At 42.7% G+C, this 16,261-nt stretch overlaps 2 protein-coding genes across 2 annotated transcripts; one reads left to right on the top strand and one right to left on the bottom strand.

Annotated features, from left to right (window-relative positions):
* Positions 1 to 891: 891 nt before the first annotated feature.
* On the bottom strand, positions 892 to 4,878 carry LOC129722339 (uncharacterized). Its single transcript, XM_055675712.1, has 2 exons — positions 4,611 to 4,878; positions 892 to 4,544 (listed from the first exon to the last, which is right to left on the bottom strand). The coding sequence occupies exons 1-2, from the start codon at positions 4,695 to 4,697 to the stop codon at positions 942 to 944; spliced, it is 3,690 nt and encodes a 1,229-aa protein (XP_055531687.1). The 5' UTR covers positions 4,698 to 4,878; the 3' UTR covers positions 892 to 941.
* Positions 4,879 to 10,775: 5,897 nt separating this feature from the next.
* On the top strand, positions 10,776 to 13,684 carry LOC129717589 (NADH-ubiquinone oxidoreductase 75 kDa subunit, mitochondrial). The gene is made up of 4 exons (XM_055667603.1): positions 10,776 to 10,934; positions 11,111 to 12,482; positions 12,542 to 12,724; positions 12,782 to 13,684. The coding sequence occupies exons 2-4, from the start codon at positions 11,124 to 11,126 to the stop codon at positions 13,430 to 13,432; spliced, it is 2,193 nt and encodes a 730-aa protein (XP_055523578.1). The 5' UTR covers positions 10,776 to 10,934; positions 11,111 to 11,123; the 3' UTR covers positions 13,433 to 13,684.
* The last annotated feature ends 2,577 nt before the right edge of the window (positions 13,685 to 16,261 follow it).

Genomic DNA, 16,261 nt, shown 5'->3' on the forward strand with positions numbered 1-16,261 from the left:
ACAGAAGAAGCTAGACATCTCTATTTCGTTCGGACCTAGACGCTAGTGTTCAAGTGATTAATAACGCGTTTCTCTTCGAAAATTTAAACGAAATTTTCGGTCAATGTTGTTCTTGTTTGAACGTCTGTCTGTGATGTCATGCCATTCTATCTAGTCTTATGCGATCGGTTTTTTTCAGTGGTGCTTATAGATTTTCAATGCGGTAAGATTGAGCTTCAGTAATGAAACCAAATACCTTGGAATCATTCTGCATAGGATTGCTGCAGAAAACCTGCCGAAGCCTTTCGGTACCCTAGAACCTATACGTTTTTTATGTATCCAGAATTGCTTAGAAAACCAAAGTCTATCATACCTGCCTGTCCCTCAGGTGAGTTGGTTTGGAGTTCGTCAAGGTCTCTATACGAATCAACACAAGCAGATGCCTTCCAGGAAACAAGGAAGTTGTAGCCATCAGCTGAACGAGAGTTCCAAGCGATTGCTCCAATTACGGGACACTCAACTATAAGATTTTCTACAGAAGTATTCTGTTTTAGAGGCAATACCAGTGCAGTTTTGTTATTGTCGGTCCAAAAAGGCCTGTATCAAGACCACGGCAAAGCAAATCGCTTCGAGACGTTATTCGCGCCTACTATGTTATCGGTCTCAAAGAATAAAAGATGGATTGAGTTTAAGATGTTTAACATCAAAGCAAGCGGGGATCACGAATGGAATCAAACAAATTTACATTGAATTTTCTTTTTTGTTTGAGAATATTTTTATTAAATTGTAATCTAGAAGAAATAAGTTTTTTGTGACTTGTGCAACGGAAAGCCTTGGTCATCAGAGTAACGATTTGAGCAATAATGTCTTAGGCACAATTTCAACAGTTTCGACGCATGGAAGTATGGGTAAGTTTTTAGAAAATTAATACAAACTTTACAATTTCACCCTTTTATTACAAACTATTCTCCCTCCACCTCATCGTCCTTCTCCATTCCATCGATAACAACCTCGTACTCCATCAGCCCTTCGCTGCGTGTCTCCACCGGCTGGCCCTTATTATACAGCGCGTTAGTTCGCATCAGAAACACATTCAACCCGAAACAGGTTGCGGTTAACTTTCCGAAAACCTGCGCCGTCACAAGCGGATCCATCTTATCAAAGCCCAAATACAGCAGCAGATCCAACAGATGACACCGCAGTCGATAGCTGGCCACCTTCCCGTCATCCAGTGGGCAATAGCGAACCAACAGCTGTCGCACCCGTGCCAGGTACTCCTCCTTCACAAACGATTCACCCATGAAGCGCGCATTCGTCACATACTTCCGCACCATAAAATGTATCGCCTGCAGGAGCCCATGGCGGAAGTTTTCATTCCCGCGTGCCGTATAGAAGCATATGATCAAATTCTCCATCAGCCTTCCCATGTCCTCGTAGGGATCGTGCAGCTGGGCAAAACAGGTTGCCGCTAGTCGCCGAACCTGATCGTTCTCGTGGCTCAGATAGCGCCACATCATCGCACGATATTCGAGAACAATCGTTTTCTGACCCGGAACTGCATACGGTCGATATTCCACCTTCGAGAGAAACTCTAGCACCAGTATCAGGAAAGGGGTTTCCGGTTGATCGCCACCAGCGCGAAGCTCCCGTAGGATGTATCTGTTGGATTTAACCAGCTTGTGAATTAGCTCGTTGAGAGACACATACACCGGTAGCCAGTCACACTTTGGATCGGAACACTGCTGGCGCTGGCCGACCAGCTTCGTCACGATGGACGCGTACAGCTGCAGGGCAGCGTTCCGTGTTGGCCATTCGGTTGATTTGAATCGCTCCAGCGCGATCATCATCAGATCGTCAATGTACTCGAGCATGGTTTCGTTCATCGAAGCCTCCCGCACCAGTAGGTTCAATTGATGCAATTGTAAAACGGTAATTCTGGCCATCGCTTCCGCCCCTATCGGTTGCTGCTGCTGGTGATGTTGGTTGCTCAGCGGAAGCCGCTGCTCATCGATGTAAATTTTCAGGTACGATCGTTCCGCGTTCATGTAGGTATCGTTTTTTATAAAATTATGTATCAACCAGAGATAGCCCCGGCAGCGCCGGAAATCATCGTCTTGTACGTTGAGACGAATCAGTGCCCGGAACATGCGCTCCGCTAAATCCACTACCGCTCGGGCCTGTCGATTGCGGTAATCGTTCCGAACCACTAGCCGCTCTTTGAGGTTGGCAATTTTTCGAATCACTTTCCCAAAGCAAACGCCGGTAGCTTCGATCGCACCCCGGTGGCAGCAGTTTAGCGCAATCATCACAAACAGCCGGAGGCATATTGACAGTTGCTGAATGGTGTCCAGCCGTAGGCGATAATTGTCCAGCACCCAGGAGGCGAAGTTTTCTGCGAAGCAACCAGCCGATCGGAGTGCCATCCAGAGCATTTTCAGCATCGTCTTTTTGTCCGCTGCGAGATTTGTGGAGCGTTGTGCCGATCGATCCAACAGCAGCTGCAAGCTGTTGTCCATTATTTCGAAACTCGAACCGACCAGGTGCGCCTCCTTGGGTCCTTTGGCGCAGTTAAACGAACGCAGCACAAATTCGACCGCTCGGTTAACCAACAGCAGCATCCCATTGAAGGAACGAATTCCTTCTAGCACCCTGAGGGTGCGAGATTCCCGATAGCCAAAGAAAGCCTCCGTAATGCCGTCGATTTGCTGATACAGCTGATAGTCGTTACGCATCATCGCGAACAGGTCGCGATCGTGGTCACGTAGTGACGTTGCCAGAGCGGTGTGGGATTCGTCGAAGAAGCTTGTCATCGCTTCCAGAATAGCGGATGAGGTCCGATAGGAATAGATTAGCGATAGTTTACCCTGCAACGCTGGTCCGAAGTGATAAGCGGAATTTTTGTTGTACAGCAACTTGAGGGCGATCAATCGTACGTCCTCGAAGTCGGACGTTAGCAGATGCTCCACGGTGTAGATCATATCATAAAAGGTGTCCGCTTCCATTGGAAGGAGGTAGCTTAGTGCGGTTCCGCCGGCATCCGTTGTGGTGATCGGTTTTTCCTGCAGTCGGTAGGGTGATTCGGGTGTGAATTCGAGAAATAGAGAAGCAAATGCTTGGAACATTCGCAAACTGGTGATGACGGCGTGATAATTTTTCGCGGACTGCTTCTGCAAATACTGGTGAAATACGGTCGAACCCATCAGCTCCGATACAATCCCGTAAGCGTCCTCATTCGGTTCGTAGCGTTCCAGCGAGAGGGATGCGATGTAGTTGAGCAGTTTTGTGCACTGTGCCACAAAGGTGTTGCACAGGTTAACGGAGGGAGTTCCCATCCGCTGCAGGATGTACTCTTTAAGCTTAAAAATGTAGAACACACTCGTGGATGGATGGATGCTCGTGTTAGGTGTTGTGATATGATGAACCAAAGTTTCTACTAGTAGAGACATAGGAATGGGATCCAGATCCGCTTCCGTTGCTATTTGCAGCATTAATACAAGCAGAATGTTGAGATCTTTACAGGTTTGAAACTCACGCCGAAAGAGGTGCATATACTGAAAGAACTTTACGAAATTGTTCTTTTTGAGGTATTCTGGTATGAGTTTTCGATTTTCTCCAACTCTCAGCTGATCGAGCTGCATCAGACGGAACAATTCCTTTAAATCACCCGCCGTCAGATTGGAGAACCACTGCTTAATCATGGTTCGAACCAATTCGATATTAGCCTCCTGCAGGATTTTAACCTCCAGCTCGTACAGATCTTCATCCTGCTGTTTTTGCAGGATACGCACGATACCTTGACTGCCTGAAAACAAATGTTTGTAGTGTAGAGACAGCGCTAGCGCTGGATACAGGTCGATCTTTTCTCCGGCCATCTCCTCCAAATGCCTAAGCTGATACTTTCCCAGCAGAGCAATCAGCAGGTGAAACTTATTCCTGTTCAGCCAGCTCCAGCGTAGAATCGTCGGCAGAACCACCGACCGGGTAAGCTTGTAATCGTCGATCAAATTCTTCAGCACGCAAAGCATATTCTCCCGAACTCCCCGAAAAGGCGATTCCAAATTAAGTAGCACAATGAACCAAATCTTCTCCCACCGCTCAGCAAACAATTTTTCATACTGATCCATCCGCTGCAGTACCAACAAGTTATCCACCACCGTACTGAAGTGTCTCGTATAGCAACCCATCGCCTGAAAGAGCTCCAAATTCCGTCGGACAACAACACTCAAATCCTCCTCACTGTACTGCACCAGAAAGCCCGAAAAAACCATGCCATAGATGGCAACCGCATCATCGGCCGGACCGCTTCCTCCGGATGGTAAAATTCCTCCCACGGGAAACACCATCCGACAGTTACGGAAGTTTTCGGCGTAGATTTTGTACAGCGATTTGGCGATAATCCTCCGCTGCACGAACGTACTGCGAGGGCTCTCGGAGATAAACTTCAACCGCACGAGCAGCTCATTGTTCAGATACAGCCGGGCACCCCATTCCGCAGAACCCGGCAGGATTTCCTCCGCCGAAGGCGGATCACCTGTCTTACGTTCCGCTACCAAATTGCATATTTCCTAAAACATCAATCAATTAGGACGATCACATCGATTGCGTAATTCGGTGATCAAGAGTTCGCTTACCTGACAAATATGCAGCACCGTCGTGATTCCGCTGGCACGATCTAACCTTTCGAGCCAATCGACACGTCGCTGTTCATAGATACCCATAATTTTCTTACTTTTACCAATCGGTGTTAGTTCTCCTACACGGCAGCGATAATTTCATCCACTCCGATCCCAATTGATTGTAGTTTCGACCATTCTTCTGGTACCTAGCTGTTGCTCAGATGAAAATCGGCGAAGAAAACCACCGACGCTTGGACCATTGATGCGTGTGGAATGTTGTTGCCACGATGACAAGTGGTTTGTTGTTGTGTTTTTATGCCTTTGTTTGTTAACTTTAGCCCATAGGGTAAATGCATGAAAAGTGGCAGGGCTACTTTCACCAAAAAACTGCGGAGAAAATGCGACACCTACATGTGGGTTTAGGTAGTATAAACATGTTTTTGAAGTTCTTTCTGCTTTAAATAACCCCACCTCTTTGCTCGAGAAAAAAGAGCAAGTTTTGGATTTTTTGAGCGAAGATCAACTGAAGTCAAAAAACTCATTTTATTATATTATTTAAGAAGTGTATCGGGTATCTGAACGGGAAAAAAGCTGAGCGCTAAAAATTACATTAATTTTTTTTTCGGCAAAGTTAAACTTCTTGTATCTAAAAACGATCGTTCAACGCCCGGGGAGTTTAATAACGAGCATTAAAAAAAAAAAAGATGAAGAAAATCGGTGCAGTAGTTTGACCGCAATCGTACACTCAAAATATTTTTCACGATATTGTTACGTGAAATTTCCTGTACTTATTCATTTTCTGTCATTTTGCATGATTTATGTGACAAACATACACACTTAAAATAAAACACCGAATTCGGTAAAATTTTACCGGAATCTCAACAGCTGAACGTTCGGTGAAATCTTCGGTGTTTCCGAAAATTACCGAACAGTTTGTGAAACCACCGACCGAGTGGTCGGTAATTTTCGCAGCTTTTTGGTAATGTTCCAAACCGAGCAGCCAGTAAAATTTACCGAAAGAAACTTTAAAAATGAACAAAAATACCGAACGCACCTGTAAAAAATACCGGTGGCAGAAAAAGTCGGTTGAGCCTGCCGGTACCGTCTAAAATCAAACTAAATTAACCAGATTACCTACGAAAAATGTTAGCGACTCGTACATCCATTAACACTTTCCAAATTATAAATATCCTATGTTTACACACAACAACAAGTAAAACAAATCAGCAGCACCAGTAGAAAATATTCGCGTCTTGCACGGTTGCACGTATGAGAAAAATGGCCACCACATTCACAATTTGGCATTTTTACAGGTTGTTCGGTAAAAAGTTATACAAATTTCGGTGAATGTAAAACTAAGCAAATATTTCGGTAACAGTTAACAGAATTTTGGTAAAACTTACAGATTTTACAGAACAGTCGTTAATTTGATGCTTTTTTGCAGGAATACCGGTATTATTACACTTTACCGATGGATTATTGTAAAAAAAATTACCGAACGACTTTTTTTTGATTAAGTGTGTAACATCTACGTGAAAGTCACATGGATACTATGTTTTATCACGTAGCATCTACGTCAACTTGGCAACGTCAAACAGAATGAAGTATCGCGTGAACTCTCCGTGCGAAAATACACAGAAATCAAAATGGCGAAGCTGTTGTCTGATGTTGTCTTTGAACATGAAAGGAAGTCTTCGATGACTTCCCAATAAGTGAGCTTTAGAAAAAAAAAACATAAGAATCCGGCATCGAGATTTCGCACAGATTCAGTTCAAATTGCGAGGAAATTCCTGAACATAAACAGTTGCAGCTAACAGTGATTATCGCCAGCGAATGTCTCAATATCATTTTGCCATTTTGTATGTCGTTTAATTCATTTACGAATTGGCGATTTTGTATGCCCGTGCGACTTATCAAGCAACATATTTGGATAATTTCTTGAAACTATTCCTAAGTCTCTCAAGAATTTGGGAAACCACAATTGAAAATTATACGTTGTATAAAACGTAAAATCTATCAGACAATCAAATGCTTTCCACTTTACTGGTAGTTAAATTCTACGTGAAACTCACATGAAATGCATATGTCTACTGAATAAGATTCACAGGATGTATCATCCACCAGTTCATGATGAACTCAAATGACAATCACGTAAAATCTACATGAGAATGACAGTGGAAAATATTCACATAACAAAATATTTTGAGTGTAAACATGACAAAGTCACTCTTTGAGAAACACCATTCCGAGATAAACGCGTATAAAGTTTCAAGTTTAGCTTATGCGACCGTGATGAGGCGCGCTTCAAATCGCTCTAATTTTCTCCCTATTCCTCAGATATTTATTAAAAATTGTGAAAATGTTCTCGAGAAGTTGTAGTTTAGGAACCGTTCGAATATTACGTAATGCGGAATTTGGCAATTTTCAATACCCACCCACCCCCACGTAACGCAATTTTATATGTTTGCCATACGCAATGTAACGCTTCGCTGGATACCCCTCCACCCCTGAGCGCGTTATGTATTATTTGAATGATCCCTTAAGATAATGCAAAAGAAAAAAATCGATTTTTTGAAAACTAAAAAGGTATGTAACCCCTTAAGCATTCAGTTTTCTTTTGGTATCCGGTGAATAAAGTTAAGTAATGAAAAGCTGTAGCTAAAGTTTTTTCTTCTCAACATTCCTGGCCGAGCAACGAAGAGTCAGTAGGAGAAGTGCCACCGATAGGCAACTGCTGAAGTTAATACAGTCCACTAGAAAGGCACAGTTGAGTGGTCGACAGTGGTCTGACCTAAATGCTTGTATATATCTGATATAATGTCAAAAAGGCGAAATAGCGAGCTGATAAAGTGCTGCAGGTGGCAACCCTTGATATGCATCACTAAAGCTGATTTGGAGCACCAATGAGATTTTTCTTTTCTGACATGTGAGTTAAGAACACAAACTAAAAAAAACTTAGAACCTTAATTATTTGGTGTCTGGAACGAATGCAAAAAAATATTCAGAACTAATACATATGGTTCATTTTGTGCATGTGTACTTCCTCAACATCGTTTGGAATTCAACAGGGACTTTTCATAATATTCTGATATCGATGGTTCAGAAACCACGAACCCAGGAGATGTAGATCCTGGATCCAACCTACTAGTTTGTAATTGTTTTGTATTGGGTATTTCGGAAAGTTTCATGCTTTCATATACCCGAACTTTGCGTCGAAAATTCCCACACCTTTAGTTTTTTTTTCATTTACGTGGGGTATCCATGTTCCGTCTATTTTTAATTGACCACTCGATATCGCTAACTATTGGCATTTACGAAAAAATGTAATGTGTCTTCTATATGCATTTAAAACACTACATCGTAGCACTTACGGTAGCCCTTTAAGCGCATATTTTGCTCTCAGTAATGCTAGTTTAGCATGATGCCCTAAACATTAAAAAACATGATAAAAAGCTATTTGGCATTAACAAGGCTGAATTAGTGCTAATAAAATGCTTTCTCCTAATGCTTATGGTTGCTTGGGAAGTTTGCTTATTCCCACTCGAAGCCGGGAAATGCGCTCCGATAAGGACGGACAAGCTGCAGTGAACCCATCAACCTGGGACGAAGGGAAGAATGCTTGCAAAGAGCTGAAGTATCACAAAGCTGCTGGGAAGTACGGCTTACTAGCCGAACTTTTCAAAGTCGGGAGTGAGCGGCTGTGTAGTGCAATTCATCAGATTATCCTAAGGGCATGGTCTGAGGAACAACTACGTAGGGTCCTATCTACAAGAGGGGACATAGTCTCGACTGCAGTAATTATCGAGACATATCCCTCCTCAATTCCGCTTTGAAATTCTCTCAGGTATCCTGTTACAACGACTGAGGCAGCTGTAGGATGTCTTTGGAGAATACCAATGCTGTTTTCGAGCGGTACAAGATTCGAGAACACAACTTGCAGACTCATCATCTGTTATTGACTTAAGGCGGCGTACGATACAGTGAAACGCTACGAGCTGTGTCAAATTATGCTAAAACATGGTTTTCCAACAAAACTAATTAGACTGTTACGTGCGACGCTTGACGGTTTCACATCTAGCGTCAGGACAGCGGGAAAATTTTCGGATGCGTTAGATGGTCTGAAGCAAGGTGACGGGCTCTCGGACTCCCTGTTCAACATAGCTTTAGAAGGCAGGATGGGCAGATTTGCAGAGAAGCGGCACCATCATCACGAAGTCTCACATGCTGCTGGGCTTCGCGGACGATATTGATATAATTGGGTTGTTCAGCTATATCACTTTTTTATATCATCTGAAAAAGCTGCATTTTCTAAAGAAAATGCAATTTTCAAAAATTTTCTATCGTTATCCTTCGGTTTTTGAATCACGAATCAAAACTCCCGGAATCGCTACAATGACAGTTCACCTATGTACAATCTGTCATTCAAACGATTTAGAGCGATTTTTATTCATCATTTGAAAATCAAAGAACAATGACATAAAATTAGAAAAAAAAACGTTTTGTTCAGTAAATTACACTCTTTTAGCTGATATAAAAAAAGTCAGAAATCTGTGAATAGCTAAACAACCCAATCGGTGTTAACCGTAGAGCTGGTGGATGGGGATACTTTCGAAGTGGTCGACGCATTTGTTTATCCTGGTACTCTCGTGACATGTGACAACGAGGTGAGCTGCGAGGTGAATAGGGTGAACAGGGCTTATTACGGATTGCGTAGCCAGCTTATGTCCGTTAACCTACAGACATGTACGAAATTTGCGCTCTACAGGACTCTGATCCTGCCGATGGTACTTTACGAACATGAATCGTGGACGTTGAAGGATCGATCGACGAGCGCTTGTGGTCTTTGAGCGTAGAAATCTGCGATCAATACTCGGTGGCAAACACTCGGGGTGTGGTGCAGGCGCACGAATTACGAGCTGAACGAAGTATACAAACTCGCTGATATTGTCGGGCTGATGAAACACGGCAGGTTACAGTAGCTTGGGGGTTTTCCAGGCATCTTTCACCATCCACCTTATTTATCACTTTCTTATTTTTCCTCTACGCAAAATGGTCTTTCACCACGCATCGAAAGATTTTCTAAGCGTTCTGTCAATTTGATCACAAATCCGAACACCTTTTTCTCCCTCAAAAACCTTCAGTTTTTTTTTCTCAAAAAGCTGTACCACATACTTAGACATACGTAACACTGGCGATTTCTTTTGGTACTCTTTGCCCCACATCACCCGGTACCAACACGAGTATGAACTGCTCGACGAAAATGAACGGAATGAATTTTCTTAATAGCGGCTCTACTCGAGCCCTCAACAAAATCCCTCACGAAACTGTCAAAAAGTTGTTTACAAAATCAATGCTGCATTTTTCGAGTGGGAACGAGACAAATGCAGGGCTGCGCAGGTACACAACCTCCATAAACTACTCAAACAGAGGTTTTTTTACAGAGGTTGGTACTTTCGAGTAGTTCATTTTGTACCTACTTTTTTTAGAAGATTTCTTCCTGAGTGTAACGTATGTCTTATGTATGTGGCTGTACTGTTCTTCCACTTCTAAGTTATTATACCTTCAACATTATGTATTACTCGTAATTTCAAATGTACTTGATGGAAACATTGATAAGGGAGCTCCGTAGTCGCAAGGAAACAGAGTCCGCTCTGGTAAGCGGGTGGTCGTGGGTTCGAGTCTTAGTAGAATCAGGTTTATTCTCAGACTCCCCATCACGTACCCCTCTTTCAATCTTACACATCCTACAGTATCTCTGTTGACCCCTTCTACGAAAAATTAGTCCCTATTATAATAAAACTGGTGTGAGTAACGTATGAAAGTTCTCTACAGGGAATTGTAATTGGGCGATATTGTTAGGATGGACAGAAGCTCGGTATAGTAGAGCAGTAAGCTTGATATGGAAAGGTAAAACATTTACACACAAGCACGGATGTGAATAATAAACGTATCACTTACTTCAATAGTGATACCGCCAATGAAGTGCGGAATACAGAAAACACATGGGCAATAAATCTAAGCTCTTGTAGCAGTGATGCGTCCACACAGAAAAAAAACATTGATAACTTCAGCCAATGCAAAAATGTCGCCTCAAAATTCGTCGAATCGGTTTCTTTTTTCGACCAAATCTACCAATACCTGCTGTAAATATTTCGAATCACATTCGTGATGCTGTCAAGTAGCGGGCGGCGCAGGCTTGCATTTTTCGAGTTTTGCTAATTTGGCAGCCTCGTCAAACGTCAAAAACAGCAAATAGATATACTGTGCGAGGAAAAAATTGTACGTAAAATTTTTGTTATTCTCGGAATAATTCCTGCTCCAGGGTGTTTTCCCGCATAGGTAAGCGAAGCTAGAACAAAGCAATTCCGTTAAGGTGTTCTTCAACGGAAACCCTGCTCGTAATCGGCACAGAACCTTCCGCTAAATTGTTTGAAAAATTATGTAATTAAACTGCGCCGATACTATTCTGTGCTACGCGTTCGATACTGGAGTGATTACTTTTGGTTTTCTTTTAGGACGTAACTAACGATGCTACGAGCGCCGTTAACAAGGGCACTAGCGCTTGGTGCGCGTTGTCCGACATCGCCAGTCCATGCCGTCCGGACAGCGGCAACGACTCCGGCTAAGCTGCCGGAGAAAATCGAAGTGTTTGTGGATGACAAGCCAGTGATGGTGGAACCCGGAACCACCGTACTGCAGGCGGCTGCTCTTGTAGGGGTGGAAATACCTCGCTTTTGCTACCACGAACGGTTGGCCGTCGCAGGAAACTGTCGGATGTGTCTGGTAGAGGTGGAGAAGTCCCCCAAACCGGTGGCAGCTTGCGCGATGCCGGTGATGAAGGGATGGCGCATCAAGACGAACTCCGAAATGACCCGTAAGGCTCGGGAAGGTGTAATGGAGTTCCTGCTGATGAACCATCCGCTGGATTGTCCGATTTGCGATCAGGGAGGCGAATGTGATTTGCAGGATCAAGCGATGGCGTTTGGTTCGGATCGGTCCAGGTTCACCGATATCGATCATAGTGGAAAGCGTGCCGTTGAGGATAAGGACATTGGACCGTTGGTAAAAACCATCATGACCCGTTGCATCCATTGTACGCGCTGTATTCGATTTGCTTCCGAGATTGCTGGAGTGGATGATCTGGGAACGACCGGTCGTGGAAACGACATGCAGATTGGAACGTACGTCGAGAAACTGTTTCTTACCGAGCTGTCTGGTAATGTGATTGATCTTTGCCCTGTCGGGGCGTTGACAAACAAGCCTTACAGCTTTGTTGCTCGGCCGTGGGAGATCCGGAAGATTGAGTCGATTGATGTTTTGGACGCTCTCGGTAGTAATATTATTGTTAGCACACGCACCGGTGAGGTGCTCCGTATTTTGCCCCGTGAGAATGATGAAATTAACGAGGAATGGCTATCGGACAAGTCCCGATTTGCTTGCGATGGTCTTAAGCGTCAGCGATTGATTGCTCCGATGTTGCGCAATCCGAGCGGAGAGCTGGAAGCGGTTGAATGGGAATCGGCTCTGATTACTATCGCTCAGTCACTTCGCAGTGCTCCGAAGGGAAAGATTGCCGCTGTTGCCGGTGGGTTGGCCGATGCAGAGGCTTTGGTTGCTTTGAAAGATCTCCTGAATCGTCTCGGATCGGAAACATTGTGCACCGAGCAAAAATTCCCTACCGATGGATCGGGAACCGATTTCCGTTCAAGCTATTTGTTGAATTCGTCGATTGCCGCTTGTGAAGAGGCCGATTTGGTGCTACTGGTCGGTACGAACCCACGCTACGAGGCTCCGCTACTAAACACGCGACTGCGCAAGGGTTACGTTCACAACGAGCAGAATATCGCTTTGATTGGACCGAAGGTTAATTTGTCCTATGAGTATGAGGTTAGAAACTTTGAGTTAGATGAAATATTATTTTTTAACTAATTAAACCTTTGTTCTAGCATCTTGGAAATGACGCTTCCTTGGTTCGCGATATTGCCTATGGCAATCATCCATTTGCCAAGAAACTAAAGGCCGCCAAAAAGCCGTTGATTATTGTTGGTGCGGATATGTTGGCTCGAAAGGACGGAAGTGCATTCGCAACCGCTCTTCATGTGTTTTCTAACTCCTTGACCCCTGCGGATGTGAGTGGCATTTTTCTACTCCCTTAAAGTATGATTAACAATCCATTCATTCCACAGCCCAACTGGAAGGTCTGGAATGTGCTGCAGACAACCGCAGCCCAAACGGCGGCCCTGGATGTTGGTTATACTCCCGGAGTGGAAGCCGCTATCAGTGCAGAACCAAAGGTGCTGTTCCTGTTGGGAGCCGATGCCGGAGCTATCAAGAAAGAGCAGCTACCGAAGGATTGCTTCGTCATATATCAGGGCCATCACGGAGATGCGGGTGCTCAGTTGGCTCATGCCATTCTACCGGGAGCAGCTTACACCGAAAAGCAGGCCACCTACGTCAACACGGAAGGTCGTGCCCAGCAAACCCTGGTTGCTGTCACTCCGCCTGGGTTGGCACGTGAAGACTGGAAGATTCTGCGTGCCCTTTCGGAAGTTACTGGTGCTCCTCTACCGTACGACACCCTAGATGACCTACGATCACGCATGGAAGACCTGGCTCCCCACCTGGTGCGATATGGCCGGCTGGAGAAGGCGAATTTCTTCAAAACTGCTGAAGAAATGCTGCGCAACGCAGCGGTTCACTTCGATGCCAGCAAGATCGATGTCAGTCAGAAAAAGTTGGAGGATTTCTTTATGACCGACCCGATTACGCGAGCATCGCCCACGATGGCCAAGTGTGTAACGGCGGCCAAAAAGCAAGCAGCTCAAGCTGCTAATTAGAACCGTTCGAACATGTTATATAATTATCAATCCGCTAATGGTTGACAAAGTACATTTGAATAAAATATCTAAAAATATTAGGTGCGAACAATTGAACGATTATGCGATGTGCCCTGGAATGTGAGGAACACAGGAAGGATGATTTTAATAATATTTTCAAGCAATTACGTATAACAACTAGAGGCACCATGTATTAAATTCAATCGTAACTTTGTTCAATAAATATGAAACATTCAGAGACTTACAGAGTTACAGCTGGGGTACCATTCTTGTAGTGACTAACCTGAGTGTAAAAATTGTCTCATGATATCAAATCCTTATTTTAAAAGGACAATCAAAAGGACCGTTAGATCCAAGATGACACAGAATTTGCTCTAGCTCTGGTACCTTCACAGCCAGATACGATACTGCTTGAGCGCCGCAATCCTACACATCGATCAGATGTCCGTATAGTACCACCGGGGGAATCAGCGTTCTGTAGAGCGCATGTGCGTGTGGATTTGTAGACTGCGGGACTTTGTTTTGGCAGTCTTTAAGGTAAGTTTATTTCTTGCAACTTCCCTTCGAAGAGCCGAAAAGGCCTCCTCTATAATTCACCGATGATGTTGATGTCGTTTCACTGATTCGCACGCCGCCTTGATGTTTGTAAACAGTTGAAGTGTCTGCAAGTTGTGTTCCCGAAACATGTCGAGGATCTATCTCAAGGTGAACATCTGTTCCGCTGTGCATCGCTGTGCAACTGCCCTGGTATTCACCAAAAACAGTCAACGGCCTCAGTCTACAGAACAGAATGCGGGAGAGAGTTTTTGAGGTGGATTATTGATGGTGCATATGAGTCCTTCCAACCAGTTCGTAAAAAAGAAGTAAAGAAGAGACTAGAACTCAGGAACAATGTTTGACACGTTTTCACTTCGGGTTTCGTGCCTTTTCAATCTGTTGTCCTCGGAGATAAGAACTGGCGCTTCAGGTTTGCAGTTGAGGTCCTCAAGTAACCCCTTTAGAAATATAGCTTCTGCAACAGCCGTACTCAAAGCGACATATTCCGTCTCACTTGAAGATATCGATACTGTGGTTTGCTTCCGGTTTACCCAGGAAACAGTTGCACACTGTTTCCAAAGCTGTAAAAATGTGATCGAAATTATTTTGACCCACAAACATTGATTTTAGAGCCGTAACATCTTAGCAAAGTTGTTCCATTAATTTTTTTCCATCTTAGAAGATTTAATTCCATGATTAATCCACTCAACAGTGAGAAACGAATTTAACTTTTCTCATTTTGGAATATAAAAATCCACTTTGTTCGGCAAAGTTGTAGCAAGTTTTAAAAGAATCAACTTTGTGGAAGACATCATACTCCTATCTATCAATTTTAATGGACTTTTGTGGAGTTTTCTATAGATTGCTACTAAAAATCTTTTTTTGCTATTCAACTTTTTATAGTGATTTTCTACAATTTTGAAATGCTCTACAAAATTGTTTGCTACAACGAATCAAACAATATCTCCGAAGAAAGTTTATTTTTATCTCATATATTTTTGATTGTTGACGATTTTTGCTAGAATAATGCGATAATTTACACTAATTACTCCTAACTCAAAAAATAATGGTTTTGGAGTCGTAGTGTCTTCCATAAAGTTGTTCTATTAATCATTCTCCATTTTAGAGAAGTAAGAGTTTTGTGATTAATCTACCTAAAAGTGGGAAATGAGTTTTATTTTTCTCATTTTTGCATACAAAAATCCACTTTGCTGAGCAAAGTTTTAGTAGATTTTGTAAGAAACAACTTTGTCGAAGACACTATACTTGTATCTGCTAATTTAAATCAACTATTGTGGAGTTTTATATAGATTGCCCCTAAAATCATTTTTTTATATAACTATTTATAGTGATTTTCTAAAATTTTTCAATGCTCTACAATGTTGTTGACTATCATAAAACACACAAGTTCACCGAAGAAAGTTTATTTTTATCTCTCAAGTTTATTTAGTTATTAAAGATTTTTATTAAAATAATGCACTTACTTATTCATAAATAACTGCACAGGAGACAGCGGGAGACAAATGCCTATATCTAGATTAAATGATGTTTTACTTATACTTAAATATAGAAAAGGTTTAGTCTGCACATATTTGCAGAATTTAAAGATATCTGATAGTAAATTCATGCATTGTGTCAATAAAAATCGTCAATAACCGATGAAATATGAGATAAAAATAAACTTTCTTCGATGAATTTGTTTGTTTTGTGATAGCAAACAACAATGTAGTACTTTTAAAAATTGTATAAAATCACTACTAAATGTTATATTGAAAAAATTGCTTTTTGGTGGCAATCTTTAGAAAACTCCACAAAAGTCCATTTAAAAAGGCAGATAGAAGTATAGTATCTTTGACAAAGTTGTTTCTTATAAAATATGCAACAACTTTGCTGAACAAAGTGAATTTTTATATGCAAAAATGAAAAAAGTAAAATTCGCTGCTCACTGTAAAGTGGGTTAATCACAAAATTTCAACTTCTATAAAATGGAGAATAATTAGTGGATCAACTTTCCTGAAGGTACTATGGCTCTAGAATCTAATTTTTTGGGTCAAAATGGAAACAGTGTGAGTTGATCCGAATACCTTGAAGATGAAAGTCAGTAACGGAGTTCCTGTCTTCAAGGTCGGATACCTTTTCACGTGTTCAGATCAGATCCATGCTGTTTGTAGCCCTTGAAAACCGAAACGTCCGCTTCAGAGTCTTCCAGTGATTTTCTGTAGGGCACGCTGGAATCGACCAAAATTGCCTACCGGGAAACACAGGTCCGGCCGCCAGAGCTGCGATTAATCC

This window comes from Wyeomyia smithii, chromosome 1 (genome assembly GCF_029784165.1).
Source record: "Wyeomyia smithii strain HCP4-BCI-WySm-NY-G18 chromosome 1, ASM2978416v1, whole genome shotgun sequence".
Classification (NCBI taxonomy): domain Eukaryota; kingdom Metazoa; phylum Arthropoda; class Insecta; order Diptera; family Culicidae; genus Wyeomyia; species Wyeomyia smithii.

Excerpts from the sequence above, each read along its gene's own strand:
- LOC129722339 (XM_055675712.1), bottom strand. The coding sequence starts at position 4,697 with ATGGGTATCTATGAACAGCGACGTGTCGATTGGCTCGAAAGGTTAGAT. Across the intron at positions 4,545-4,610 it reads CGGTGCTGCATATTTGTCAG|GAAATATGCAATTTGGTAGC; the intron begins GTAAGCGAACTC and ends TTGATGTTTTAG.
- LOC129717589 (XM_055667603.1), top strand. The coding sequence starts at position 11,124 with ATGCTACGAGCGCCGTTAACAAGGGCACTAGCGCTTGGTGCGCGTTGT. Across the intron at positions 12,483-12,541 it reads ATTTGTCCTATGAGTATGAG|CATCTTGGAAATGACGCTTC; the intron begins GTTAGAAACTTT and ends CCTTTGTTCTAG. Across the intron at positions 12,725-12,781 it reads ACTCCTTGACCCCTGCGGAT|CCCAACTGGAAGGTCTGGAA; the intron begins GTGAGTGGCATT and ends TTCATTCCACAG.